The sequence below is a fragment of the Felis catus genome, chromosome B1 (genome assembly GCF_018350175.1).
Source record: "Felis catus isolate Fca126 chromosome B1, F.catus_Fca126_mat1.0, whole genome shotgun sequence".
In the NCBI taxonomy this organism is placed as follows: Eukaryota; Metazoa; Chordata; class Mammalia; order Carnivora; family Felidae; genus Felis; species Felis catus.
The window spans coordinates 43,668,991-43,684,655 of NC_058371.1; the positions used below are offsets into that span (position 1 = coordinate 43,668,991).

The window sequence follows — 15,665 nt, forward strand, 5'->3', positions numbered from 1 at the left end:
ATGCTACACCAAAGTGAAAGAGTAAATCCAAGAAAGAGGAATGACATGGGACAAAGGTGACAGGGAATCCAACACAGAAGAGAAGTCTCATTATCTTAGTGTAACTTGTGAGGTGTCATACAAAGTTCTCCTTATGCAAATGAACACTCAAAAACCTTAAGAAAACATGATTCTAATAGAAAAAGATAAGCAAAAGTTATTCTGACCATTTCATTAATAGTACTTTTTAAAAAATCACTTACAGAACTAGCTGTGCACTGTCGTGTCTCCGACGTGTTATGAGAAACTTTTCCCGCCACTGTACAAAGTTCCCCAACACATCACCAGCACCTCCAATTATGTTGATCAGGTTTCCATTTGTCCAAATCTCCAGCCCAACTAACACAATTCGAATATTCAACATAATATACATCTAGAAAGAAAACAGAAATGAAAGTATATAAAATATATTAAAGAATATGAGACTATCTTTAAACTTATGATGAAATAACACAACTACTTAAAAACATTTCCTTCAGTATAATGAGATTCTAATCTCTCAAGGGTCTCGGTTTCCCCATTCATAAAATAAAAGTAACAGAAGTTCAAAATCCTTTTTTATCTTCCATTCCAAAATCTGACAAACTGAAAATTTTAAGTTTTTGGTAAATTTGGTTTCCAAATTGCCCTCAACTAATGCAAGTCTATTTATAATCTGTATGTTATCTCACTTAATGTAAATATTCATACACTTCACTACAGGACTATCAATGAGTTTGATAACAAAGTGCTACCACAAGATCCTGTTAGAGGTGTTATGCAATACATGGTGAACCATATTACCTTTCTAAGTTTTTATCTAAAATTCTAATTACACGCACCCCAAAGATTTCAGATAATGCACTAAGGAACCCATTTTTATTTTATAGAGATACTGTGAGGAATAAAGAACAATAAATATAAAGCACTTGTCTCATATTATAAATACTCAATAGAACACTATTGTCCTTATCATTATTATTAAGCATGATATTCACATCAGGGAAAAAACCTTATAGGTAAAATGATCTTATAAGAACATGTATCTAATTCTTCAGTATCTCTCAATGGGTGAACGTACTCCAAAGTCTCAAACCAAATTTCTCTCCTTCCCTCCTTCCCTCTTGCTCTCCCTACTGCATATTCTCTCTCTCTCCAAAGTCTCAAACCAAATTTCTCTCCTTCCCTCCTTCCCTCTTGCTCTCCCTACTGCATATTCTCTCTCTCTCTCTCTCTCTCTCTCTCTCTCTCTCTCTCTCCCCCCCCCCACACCCTCTCTCTTTTCTCTCTCACACACACACACACAGAGTCATATCATGATTTCAGAGAAGGAGGCAGCCTTAATCAAAATAAGATTGAGTACAAATTCAAAGATCTTTTCATAAATGCCAAAGTACCTTAGCCTATCTACCCTGAGGATAAAATAGATCCTAATATGAAAGAAATCTCTTGCTTGTCTCCAAGTCTTTGTACAATCATACATTCCTTTCAAACATAAAAAATGTTACAAAACAATCTAGAAAGCAAACCCCTGAAATGAGACAATTTTTTAATTCTGCTCTGAAACTGTGAAAAGACAGGCTAGAATAATCCCAGTGAATAGAAAACACAACTTACACTATCCAAGTAGTTTGCTAAACGGATCATCTCTTCTCTCACCGCAGTCTGATTTCTTCCCATCATGTCATACTGAAAAGCAAGAAAGGAAAATCATTTTCACCAAGTAAGTTATGAAAAAGTTTCTATAATCTGTTACAACGAAGATAAGAATCCCAAATATTTCCTCTGAACTAAAAATGGAGGCATTTAGACATTCACCTGCATTTTAAATTAATAAATCTAAGGGATACATTTTAGTGTTAAATACGAATAAAAGAAAAACAGGTTCAAGTGTGAAATAAGTAATAAGACTTATTATTACTGAAGTCTTTATTCACTCCAAATTAGCATAATTTTAAAATTAATTTTCTCTTTAATGTCCCTTTTACTCATTTCAATGCAAAAATGGTTTCCAAACTAAATTTTATAAAGGTAGTGTTTAAAACAATCAAAATGCAGGAAGGCTGGGTGGCTTAGTCAGTTTAGTATCTGACTCCTGATTTTGGCACAGGTCATGGGATCAAGCCTCACATCTGGCTCCACACTGAGTATGGAGCCTGCTCAAGATTCTCTTGCTCTACCTCTGCTCCTCTCCCCTACTCAAACTCAGGCTCTCTCTCTCTCTTAATGAAATGAAATGAAATGAAATGAAAAAAATAAAATGAAATACATAAAAAATAAAACAATCAAAATGCACAGATAAAGGAATAAAAACAATTTAACAGATTTTCTGACCTTTTTTTCCCTTAGGCTAAAGACATTATCAGTAAATAACTTCTAAACTCTGGGCTAAATTAATAATGAGAGATTAACCAATGTTTACCAATAGAGACATTACATGTAGACAAAATAGATATTTAAAAGTTTAACCATATTAAAACAAACAGGTGATATGACCTATTCTTTTCTTCAAGACCTGGCTAAATCCAAATGTCTTTTTTGTTTGTAAGTTTCATTTATTTATTTTGGGAGAGACAGAGACAGCATGAGTGGGGGAGGGGCAGAGAGAGAGGGAGAGAGAATTCCAAGCAGGCTCCATGTTGTCAGTGCAGAGGCCAACACGGGGCTCGAACCCACAAACCATAAGATCATGACCTGAGCCAAACCAAGAGTTGGATGCTTAACCGACTGAGCCACTCAGTAGCCCCAATTCAAATGTCTATTTTAACATTATTTTAATATGACCAACTAAATAACAAAAAGAAAATTTTAAAAGAATGTATGGTTTTGTTCTAAGATAAGAGCATTAATATCAGAATATATCAGATCTTACGAGTTGGGCATTTTATCATGATTCTCCTAAACAAACAAAAAATCTAATATATCTGACAAGGTTTGATTTAAGTGGAACCATTCTTATTTTGAACCAGTTTCCAGCAGTACATAACAAATCTATCTGGAATGAGTAATAAATAAAAACATCTCAAATCTCTATTTTTGTCACTTGTCCAAACATTCTCCAGAAACTTTTTATCCATTATCTGGTGCAAAGTTCATGCTTCGTCATACTCCCTATGCTTTTTCCGTCTACCACTTGAGGGTTAGGAACTTATAATGAACAAATCTGAATACATTTCTATCTATTAATAAACACAGCTTATTTATTTCCAACCTACACACAATAAGAGGTTTTTCTTAAACCATAAAAATCCTCTAAACTGTCTCTGCAGCTTACAGGAAGGAAACTGCTAATATTGCTAAGTTTCTACAAACAACCTTTTCACACAAACAACAAAGCTGACAGTAAAAGTCAGACAAAACATTTAAAATAATCTATATGTTAAATTAAACAGCAGCTATATCTAAAACTGATAATCCTGTAAATGCTGAAATAGACCTATTACTTAGTTAAGTTAAGCACAATTCTTAAATATCAATAAGGAAAATTCCTGGTGTTATCCTGAACACAGAAATTAATAGTAAATACTAAGATCAAGTACTCTCCTCGATTCCCTTCTAAAGCATGCCATGACATGGAAGTTTTCCGTCTCTTAAAGGGAAGTACAGGTTAGCTGAAATTCTAAAAAGCAAAGCAATTTTATTAGGCAACAAAGTAGTATCTGATTAACTGGTTTTCAACACAATCCTTTAAAGTCATCTGAAAAGGTGACACTAACTAAAAGGCAGTACAGTTACACTTAAGAAATTAAGAAAATCACCCAAAAGAACAAAGGGGGAGAAATCACCAGTAAAAAATAGTTAGATGTACTCTCATTCACTACATTTGGCTTCTGGGGGAATTATGAATATCAAGCATGTTTAAAGGACAAAAGTCATTCTAGTTTTAAATTACATTTAAGAAAAATCAACACAAATATATCACATTTTATGTTTCTTTCATGGGATGCTCACTTCTCATCTGCTTTTCATGAAAAAGAAGAAAAACTGTCACCAATCCTACCCTTTCCTTGTCTACGACAATGAACAGCTCCACATAGCGGGTCTGTGGCAGGATAGCTCTTCTTCTCTGTCAAAAACACAAACATCATAAAGGCAAAAAACAAACAAAAAAAAAGTTGTAACACTACATGATTTTTATATATAGTGGTCTTACCCTAATCTCTAGTCCCTTAAAACATCATACGATTAGTTTACTTCACACAGATCATTAAAGCCAAAAGCGTGTTGCTGTTGTTTTAAGTGGTAACTGCTCTCTGTACTAATCTCAGAAAAATCCTAGGTAAAGATAATATGAGGTATTCAGGTTTCCAAGGAGAATTACTGATTTCCTAATATTGAAATTATACACACTCACACACACTTTAATGGGAAACCCCATTACTGCGTTAAGAGTGGAAAAAAGAAATATAATAATTATAATATTATAAGAATATAAGAACCCAGAGCAGAAGTAAGGACAAGGTTGCCACTTCAAAAAGTGACTAATTCTGTGATTTTCAGAAATTCATATGTAGTGCAGAATTGGGCAAAAACTTGAATGTTTTCCAATGATTAAAGCTAAAAAGAGTGGACGGCTGAAGAGGCAATGAAAACAATGCCATAAACTGGCACATGCCCTTTCCCAACCCAGCAGCACCATGACACATATAGAAAGGCACAGACAACTGTAGCTGACCTATTCCTAGAAACACTTGGGTCAGCGAGACCCTTGCCAAGAGTAAGCAGTGAATTCTAGTGAAGACTCAAAACTGGGATACAAGTGTCCCTGCAAGACCTCTGAAATAAGTCATAACGCCCGATCTCTCTCTGTTTCTTCAATCTAGCACTCAAGAATCCCCATTCTGTTTGTGTAAAAGGTATCTAAATAAACTGCTCTCTGAAAGACAGTGTAATGGACTATAATGCAGCAGTGGTAAAAAAAAAAATACGTATATAAGTATCGTTTAAGATCTAAGCCCTAATTTCTAAAACACATAGAAGCTTGACTATGTTCGACTTGGTGGAAGGAACTGCATCTTTTTATTCCCCAGTAGCTACCACAACATCTGGCACATAGTTGGCAAAAACAAAACAATAATAAGTATTGGTGTGATGCAAAAATACATGATTTTTTAACACTTTAGTCTGGGCCATGAAGAAACATATTTCCTTACTCGAAGTAGCTGAGTAATCCTAGGAGGCTCTTCTTCTTCATAGTCTGTGGTTTCTTTCTCTATATCCTTGTTGATAACCCCACATTTCAGAGGCTCTTTGTGGACATGATCCATTCGATAAAAGATGTGCTCAAAACGAGAGCTATTTTGTAGGGGTTCGATCCCGTAACTCACATTCTCTATATGTAGCATTCCTCTAAGTGTCGCATTACACGTACACAATTTTTAAGAATGAAGAAAATAATACACAGGAAAAGAAATTAGAAAACACGAAATCAAGTCCCAGTGCTTAACATGTTTAAGAAAAGAACAGCCCAACAGTCTGTGGATGACAAGAGAAGCAATGAAAATAATGCCATAAACTCAAATGAGTTAATGAAAATACACTAGAAGAGGCACATGCCTCTCTCAACCCAGCAGCACCATGACACATGTACAAAGGCACAGTGCCCACAACTGTAGTTGATGTATTCCTAGAAGCATTTTGGTCAAAGGGACCCCTGTCAAGAGTAAGCAGGGAATTCTAGAGAAGACTCAAACAGGGAGTCAGAAGAACATCTGAAATAAAGTCCTAATGCCCAATCTCTCTGTTTTTCCAATCTCAGACTGTTGGTTTGTTTCTCTATACCATGCTACCTAGAGAAAAATACTAGGTTTTAGAATCACGCAGACCTAAATATAAAGCTCAAGACTGCTAGTTACTAACGTCACTCCCCTGAAAGTCAGTTATCTCTCCAAGTGACTGCTGTATAATGGAAGGCAATACAGAGGAGTGGCTAGAAGTATGGAGTCTGGAGCCAAAGAACCAGAGTTTGAATCCCAAAAGTTTCCTACTAGCTACGGGATTTAACACCTCTTCTTTATGTTCCTACTAGCAATGATTTAACACCTCTTCTCTATGTTACATTCTACGTGGGGCTGTTCTGGAAACGAAATTATTTAATAAGTGTGAAATACTTAGCACATTGCCTGGCACACAGTAAGTGTAAGTGTTATTACTTAAATGGAGATAATTATAGCCATTTATACAGCTGGTTTGAGAATTAAAAGTAATATTTATTAGTTCAATCAATCACGTAATCAACCAAACAGCACAGCATCATATTGCCAGGCCCTCAACAAATGTAATTTTAATATTATTATCACTTTACTTCATATGTGGTACAATTTCTCTAAATCCCAGTTTGCTTAATCACCTAAATATGGAGATAATGAGCCCCTTTTCACAGGCATTGTGAGACTTAAATGAAATATAGGTGAAAATTGTGTAAACATAAAGTACTACACAGACTTAAATTATGTTTTTTTAATAGCAAAAATTACTTAGCAACCTCAAAACAACGAAATTTTCTCTTTGGATATTGAAACTCACCACTGTAATATTTTCTTAAATAAACATGCCAAGAATGATATCTGATACATAGCTCTAAAGACCTTCAGCAATACCAAAGTAAATCTAATATTGTTAATTCCCCCAAATGACTTGATTTGGAAACAGAGATAGGGAAAGGGGTAAGAAATAGAAGGAAAAAAATGATAAAGAAAATTCCTTACCTGAGTCCAAAACAGTCGCTCAGAGCAATGGATGAATTATAAACTCCCTCCACATAGCCACGATAATGACAATGATTCTAAATGATAAAAACTGTATTATCTTCAAATACTGTTACATTGCTAAAATCATCACAGAAATTATAGAGCTAATAAAATTATTTCAGGTCAGTAAACTAACAATTTTGTTCATATCACTGGCATCTTATTACATGGCGTTCTTCGGATTATCTTCAGATTATCTACTGCCCTCCTGTACAAGGATACAAATATTTAGGCAGATTTCCAGAGGATACTAAGCACAAAGAGCTCTATCCCAATAACCATTAAGCTTAGAAGCAGAACAAGACACCATTATATCATGTTTAACATTTTTTTTAATGCTTATTTTTGAGAGAGAGAGAGAGAGAGAGAGAGTACAAGCAGGGGAGGGGCTGAGACAGAGACACACAGAATCCAAAGCAGGCTCCAAGCTCAGAGCTGTCAGCACAGAGCCTGATGCGAGGCTTGAACTCACAAACTACAAGATCATGACCTGAGCTGAAGTCAGACACTTAACCAACTGAGCCACCCAGGTGCCCCATATCATATTTAACATTTTAGATCACAGTCAATCCAAGAAGCAATAGCAGCCACATGACACCTAATACAGAAGGGGACCTTGTGACAAGCCAATGATGCCAAGGTGGGAAAAAAATCAGTATGTGGTAAAAAAGTAATTTTGACCAGATGATTTTTTCTTCTTAACTATATATTGATTATATTATTATTAGTTTTACATTTAGCCATCTTAAAAAAACTAAAGAGCCTTTATCGTTAATTTTGAGGAAGAAATTGGCCAGTGGAAACACAAGCATAATATCACTTACTAATATCAGATTTTTGTACTGCATGATGAGATCTTGTCCTCTTTAAAACAATTTCAAAGCACAAAAAAAAAAAAAAAAAGCTAAGGTGGGTGGGGGAGGTGGTTGTTAGGCAACATTAAGATGTATCACAAGGCCTTAATATTTAAAACAGTACAGGGGCGCCTGAGTGGCTCAGTCGACTGAACGTCAGACTTCGGCTCAGGTCATGATCTCACGGCTCGTGAGTTCAAGCCCTGCATTGGGCTCCGTGCTGACAGTTCAGAGCCTGGAGCCTGCTTCAAATTCTGTGTCTCCCTCTCTCTCTGCCCCTCCCCTGCTCTCTCTCTCTCTCTCAAAAATAAACGTCAAAAAAAAATTAAAAAAAAAAACAAAACAGTACAGTACTGGTGGTGCATTGGGATAACAACCAGTGGAACAGAATTTGGGGACTTGAAATAGACCAAGTACACATGGAACTTTTTGTGATAAAAGTGGCATCTCAAATCAATGCAGCAAGGATGCACCTTTAAGTAAATGGTGCTCAGTCCACTTAGACATTTATAAAAGGATAAAATTAGATCGGTACCTCACACCATGCATAGGAATAAAATCTTAATGAATCAAGAGTCTGAACATTAAAAATAAAATCATATATAAAAACCAAAAGAAAACATGAGTGAATTCTTCTCTAACCTGGGTACAGAGAAAGGCTATTACTTGAAATATAGACGCAATAAAAGAAAAAACTGATAATTTTTACTACATAAAAAGTTTTTCAAGCTTCTATATGGCAAGAAACACCAAAAAACAAAGTCAAAACACAATACACAAACTGGGAAAAAATATTTGTAACTTGTATCAGAGACACAATAACTATAAAGAACTCTTAAATATCAAAGAGGAAAGATTAAAAACCCAACAGAAGAGAGGAAGAAGTAAAACTGTCACTATTTGCACATGACATGATATTATATATAGAAAACCCTAAGGTCCCCACCAAAAAACTGTTAGAACTAATAAATGATTTCAGTAAAGTTGCAGGAAACAAAATCAATATAAAGAAATTTGTTGTGGTTCTATTCACTGATAATGAACTAGCAGAAGGAAAGATTAAGAAAACAATCCCATATCCATCAAAAAGAATAAAGTACCTAGATACAAATTTAATTAAGGAGGAAGGTCCTGTACACAGAAAATGGTAAGATATCAATGAAAGAAATTGAAGATACAAATAAACAGAAAGATAATCCATGACCACAGATTGGAAGAATTAATATTGTCAAAATGTCCAAACTACTCAAAACAATCTTACAGATTCAATGCAATTCTTATCAAAATTCCAATGGCATTTTTTACAGAAATGAAACAAATAATCCTAAGATTTGTCTGGGACCACAAAAAAACACCAAATAGAATAAAGACACTCCTTCCTCTTCTTGAGAAAGAAGAACAAAGCTAGAAGCATCATGCTCCCTAATTTCAAACCATATTACAAAGCTATAGGAATCAAAACAGTATGGTGTTGGCATAAAAACAGACACACAGATCAATGAAACAGAGAGCCCAGAAATAAACCCATACATATATGATCAATTAATTTCTGACAAGGGAGCCAAGAATATACCAATCTCTTCAATAAATGGTCCTTCAGAGGAGCACCTTGGGGGCTCAGTTGGTTAAGTTGTGAAGACCATCACGACTTCAGCTGAGGTCATAGTCTCACAGTTTTTGAGTTCGAGCCCACATCGGACTCTGTGCTGACAGCTCAGAGCCTAGAGTCTGTTTCAGATTCTGTCTCCCCATCTCTTTGCCCCTCCCATGCTCATGTTCTGTCTCTCTCTGTTTCTCAATAATAAATAAATGTTAAAAATAAAATAAAATAAAATAAAATAAAATAAAATAAAATAAAATAAAATAAAATAAAATAAAATAAAATAAAATAAAAAATAAAATAAAATAAAAATAAAAATAAAAAAATTTTTTAATAAAAATAAAAAAAATAAATGGTCCTGGGAAAACTGGAGAGCTACATACAAAAGAATGAAACCAGACCACTATCTTACACCATACATAAAAATTAACTCAAGGAGCGCCTGGGTGGCGCAGTCGGTTAAGCGTCCGACTTCAGCCAGGTCACGATCTCGCGGTCCGTGAGTTCGAGCCCCGCGTCAGGCTCTGGGCTGATGGCTCAGAGCCTGGAGCCTGTCTCCGATTCTGTGTCTCCCTCTCTCTCTGCCCCTCCCCCGTTCATGCTCTGTCTCTCTCTGTCCCAAAAATAAATAAACGTTGAAAAAAAAAAAATTTTAAAAATTAACTCAAAATTAGATTAAAGACAGCATAGTGACTACAGTTAATAATGCTGTATTGTATAATTGAAAGTTGCTAAGGGAATAAATCTTAAAAAGTTCTCACTACAAACACAAAAAAAACTTTTAACTATTATGGTAACAGATATTAACAAGACTTACAGTGGTGATCATTTCACAATATATACAAATATCAAATCATTATGTTGTACACCTGAAACTAAGGCAGTAAAATGTATGTCAATTATACCGCAATTTAAAAACCAAAATCTTAGAGGGACAACAACAAAAGAAAACCCAGTGGAAAATTGGGCAAAAGACATAAACAGACAATTCACAAAAGAACATAAAAATGCCCTCACATACATGCAGATTTTCAATCTCACTCATGAAAAAGTAAGAATCCATGAGTCTGCACTGATATAAATAAATGGGAAGGGACATCTTTTCCTTACAGAAAGCACTAATTCATACAGAAGCACTAATGAAATTAAGAAATCACCATTTTAACAACCATCATAACCATTAATTCAGACAACTACTACATACTAACACTAGTGGGTAAAAATTTGAGAAGTAACAGGATATTTATATTAGTCTCAAAATGTCTAACCATAATATTAATTAAAAAGGCAAAAACAGTAACTTTATAGAAGAGAAACCTGGCAGGCAATTCCTTAACTAAATGATCAATATTAATACCATCAGGAACAGCACAAATGCAGCCCCTGCTTCCTGACAGGATACACTGAGGACCATTCGGTATCACTTTGGTGGTATTCCTGCCAAAAGTACATAACCTGACTCTGATCACGAGCAAACGTCAATCTCAAATGGCAGGATGTTTACAAAAGTTAGCCTATACTTCTCAAAAATGCTATTGTCATGAAATACAAGGGAAGACAAAGGATTTCCAGATTAAAGGCGACTACAGAGACATGACCACTGAATGCAGCACAATAACATGGATTTTCTTTTGCTATAAAGTATATTATTGGGATGATGGACCAAAAACAAAAAACAGAAAGAAAAATCATTAAGGTCTGTATATTAGAAAACAGCATCACTTCAATGTTAACTTCCTAATTTTGAGAATTGTACTTGATTAAATAAAAGAACTCCTTGTTTTTAGGGAATTAACAATGAAGTGTTTAAGGGTAAAGTGATACCATGTTTGCAATATACTCTTTAAAACTTTCAGAAAAAAAATAGAGAAGAAAGAAAGGATAAAGCAAATGCAGTAAAATGTTAACATTTGGGGAATCTGGGTGAATGGGACGCATGAATGTTTTATATTATTCATGCAACTTTTCCTATAAGTCTGAAGTGGTGAAAATTAAAAAAAAAACTAAACAATTTACACTAAAAATACAGGCTGAATTTCAACACTTTACAACTTTTTCTATTGTGGGGCAATTCACAACCACTAATGTTTTTCTTTCTAGTGCTTTATGTTAAAGTCTAGCTTTGATATTGTCTTCTTCTCATCAGAGAAAACTAAATACCTTCTATTACTAATGAGGTAGCATCTATGAGGTAATAATACTTGTAACTCATGGCACTCTAAAATTAAATGTTTCTAGGGGCATCTGGGTAGCTCAGTCGGTTAAGTGTCCTACTTCGGCTCAGGTCATGATCTTAAGGTTCATGAATTCGAGCCCTATGTCAGGCTTTGTGGAGTCTGCTTCAGATTCTGTGTCTCCCTCTCTCCTCCCCCACTCATGCTCTGTCTCTCTCTGTCTCTCAAAAATAAATAAACGTTAAAAAGAAAAAATTTTTAATTAAATGTTTCTAGTTTCAATTATAATAGAAGCTCTCTTATTTGACATGACTGAAACCCATCACTTGGTTGCTTAATCTGCCAACCTGACAGTATTTTTTAAATAACTGGGTTTTATTAATAAATCTTTCCAAAGGCTTCAATGTACTTTAAAAAATCTTATTTCATAAGTTTACAAAACATCTAGTTAAACTGCATGATTACAGTAAAGGTGCAAATGTCACAGTTTTGGAAATACACAAACTATAAGCAAAACACTCAACTAGGGAGAGGAGAAATACACAGAACTATTATAGAGCACCTAAAAAAAAAAAAAAAAAAAAACAACCTAGCCATAGCCCACAAGCCTTGGGCAGTCAATATACTTTTCATATGGAACAAAGAGTATTAATTAATTAAAGAAGTCAACTTTAGAAGTGTCTTAAGACACTTGCTAATACATTTGCAAGGTACCCCAAAGTTCTAACACATAGTAATCTGGAATTTTATTTCACACAGAAACTTGAATAAAGTGGTTATTAAAACTTAGTTTCTTTGTGAAAAATGGCCTTTGTGAAAGACACTAATGATAAAAACCAGGTAATAGCACTCATAAGGGAAAGCATTCATGTTTACTCAGTGTAATTTCATTGCATTTTATAAACAAAAGTAATGTCATTATAATACCTGACAATCTAGCCATAGGCCAAAAATTCCCAGTACCAAGGTTTTAATTGGTATCTCAAATCTACATACTTTCATTTATCTAAACAATACTAAAAACCAAGAAATAAGAAAAAGACTTCATCTGTCTTAATTTGTATTTTTCAATCACCCAAGAAAGCACAATTCCATAATAATACTTTCAGATAACAGTTGCATCAATTTCTATTGACTGAAATCTATTTTTAGCAGTTTTAAGCATTTATATTTTCAATAATAATAAATAATATTTATTGAGTTAATAATGGTCAGACTATCTGTTCTGAGTATCTTACAGGTATTAACTCATTTAATGGAGACACAATGTACAGCATAAGGATTATAATTAACAATATATAACAACTTTGTATGGTGACAAATGGGAGCTAGGCTTGTCGTGGTGGTCATTTCATAACGTATATAAACTTTGAATCACTATGTTATATAGTGAAACAAATACAATATTGTAAGTCAACTACACTTCAATTTTTTAAAAAGTATTAATTCATTTAAGCTTTCCAGTAACTCCATGAAGTTGTAATTATCATTCCCATTTTAAGGTGAAGAAAATAAGGTACAAACAACTCAAAGTAACTTGACCAACAAATAAATGACAGAGCCAGCAACAACAACAACAACAAAAAAGAGCCAGGATTACATCCAAGCACGTGTGAAATTAATCTAAAACAAGGGTTTGCCTTCTATTTATTTGAAGTGCACTGCAAAAGTGCGTAACTGACATAAACAATTCAACCCAGCCAAACATTACAGAGCTTGCAGGAAAATAACACATGTTTAATGGGAACAAAGACTTCCATGGACACTCATGCAAAAGAAAGAAATACAGAATAGCTAACTGCCAAAAAGGACTGCAAAATGCTCTTCCCAAAAGACACGAAAAATGTTTATCCTCTAATTTAATAATGCATAAGGCCAAATTCAACAACTACCAATTATTTTGAGTATTCCTGGCCAGTTCTGTCTTCAGAAATACTCTGTTCTCTGATGCAAAGAAGACCACATTTCTTTAGAAAAGAACAATTTTTAGTAAAAAATTACAACATATAACAGCATACAAGTGTTTGTTCTTTACTAAGTACTAATGGCAAATCAAATGTCTTAATAAGTAAGAGATGCTTTCAGGGAGATTAACTTCCAGCAAAAACAATTTTTTAGATTTTAAAATATAGCAAACATTCATAAGGAGTAAGGAGTACCATAAATAGAAGATTATTTCTTGAACTTTAAAAAAAAAACATTTGACAACTTGAGGACCTGGAGAACTGTAAAGTGCTCTCCAGTCCATGTAAATACACCCACCACACACCCCCTTCCCAGGACAACTCCATATATTATAATGTCAAGAGCGGCCCTGGGTGACTGTGTGATGTATACATAGTCTTCTGTACCTGAATAGAACTAATTGTAAAATTATAATTATGTTAAATTCCAATATAAGACCAAGAGGAAAATGTTACCTGTACATCGGGATGGTCAGAGATCAGAACCCCTTCCTTGTTGTAGGTATAAACTACAAAATCTTGGGGCAAAAGGTCTCTGGAAGAGGAATAAAACATATCACTTAAAATTATTTTACCTACATACAACTAAGAAACAACTCATAAGGCAATATTCCTAGAACATATAAACAGGAACAAAAACTTTCACCTGACAAATTATTATTTAAAGGGAAAGCTATTATAAAACAAAAAGGTCATAAATAGACTCAAATCTGAAATCATGTGCGTTGCTTCCTCATAAAGAATGCTAGGCTGCCTATGTGTTCTAGTGGTCATAAAATGTTGGCTGCAAAAAATAAAGTAATGTCTTTAAATTTTTCTGATACATCTCATAGGAAAAGTATAAATAAGGTTATGTACTTATCATATTTCTAGATGATGTAATCATCATGTTTCTTAGAAGAAAAATAAGTGCTTTTACTCTTTCCTAAAAGTCCTATATAAACGAGAAGCACTCACTGCTTTAACCTTGTAAGTAGAGAGGCAAAATCAGTGTCAGTTGGAGGAAACAATTACTGCTGATTGTTGAACTCCCTTGCATGTTAAGGGAGCTCAGTATTGTAAACCATATGTGTAAAGACAGGGTTATCTTCGTTAAAGAAAACAACTGTTCAGTGATACTTGTTAAAAATGGTAAGGCAGACTTTATTCAGCTCCACTGTGATAAGTATAGGAACCACTGCAATGAGAGACAAAGGATCAACTACAAATACAGCATGGGCAAGTGGGAATTTATACCCAAGGGGCAGAGGTCAGTGGATAGGAAATTACTAACTGAAAATATCAGTGGTGAGGGGTGGTCTGGCTAAACTAACCTAACAGATTCTCGCTGAAGATAGGCCAGGGTGATAGGAAATCACCTGGGGGGGTGGTAAAGGATGAGGAACCTGATCACACGTCCAGAGGGATCAGAAACCAGGGGGTTCTTGCTAAAGCCAGATTTTATAAGGAAGTGCATGGATGATGTACTTAGGAAAAGGTTCAACCGCCTAAGGTTTAGTCAAGCAAAGAATGTTTGTCAGTCTCCCCTCTTGTTCAAGAAAAGAAGAGACATCCTTCTTTCCTCTGAACAATATAAATCCAGACAGAATCTGGAATCCTTTTGTTCATTAAGGACCAGCTGAATCATCTATTGGAACTTGGTAGTAAAGGACATTTGCTGGATGGTGCTAGCAGGCATTTAATGAGGACGGTTGCTATGAAAATAAAGACAAATAAACTCAGTTTCTGAATCCAGTGGGCAGCAGTCAAGGTTTTTAGATTTGAAATTCTCGAAGCATGTTTAGATGGTAGAGGATGGCACTGTCCATCCGACAAATCTTCCTGGTTGGAAATTTGAATGTACCCGGTGATGGGATCAGGCGTTCTGGTGAACTTTTTGAATGGTCCATACCAGAAGAGACAGGAAGGTTGCCCATATGTGAACTGTTGTGGTAAATTTTTTTTTTTTGAAATTTATATCAATTTGTTTAGCTTCTGCTTGTAGAGCTTCAGGAAAAGGGCAGTTTTAACTCTCAATGATTCCAACTCAGAAGGGAGAAAAACTAGAAATGTTAATTTGGAGAGTGGTAGCCAGATATTGGAGGAAACCAGAAGATTTCAGATTTGGTAAAAAAAAAAAAAAAAAAAAAAAAAAAAGGCAAAATGTGCAAGATGGAACTGGCAAGGGTACATTGGAGTTTTCTACTGAAACAAACAAAAATATTCTCTCTACAGTCACCCTCATTTCTGTCAAAGATAATCAAAGTAAGACTAATCTGTTTGCCAAGTAAGTCAAGTCTCATTAAACCTGCCCTGATTATTTACAT

The 15,665-nt window shown here is 34.7% G+C and overlaps 1 protein-coding gene across 2 annotated transcripts in view; it reads right to left on the reverse strand.

Annotated features, from left to right (window-relative positions):
* ADAM9 (ADAM metallopeptidase domain 9) overlaps positions 1–15,665 on the reverse strand; it is a 145,243-nt gene that overhangs the window by 103,277 nt on the left and 26,301 nt on the right. For both annotated transcript variants that reach the window (XM_003984768.6, XR_006596512.1), the window contains exons 4-9: positions 13,816–13,894; positions 6,726–6,802; positions 5,172–5,367; positions 4,019–4,084; positions 1,636–1,707; positions 243–412 (exon numbers count right to left, since the gene is read on the reverse strand). In XM_003984768.6, the coding sequence (XP_003984817.1) occupies positions 243–412; positions 1,636–1,707; positions 4,019–4,084; positions 5,172–5,367; positions 6,726–6,802; positions 13,816–13,894 (660 nt within the window). The remainder of the gene's footprint in view (positions 1–242; positions 413–1,635; positions 1,708–4,018; positions 4,085–5,171; positions 5,368–6,725; positions 6,803–13,815; positions 13,895–15,665) is intronic.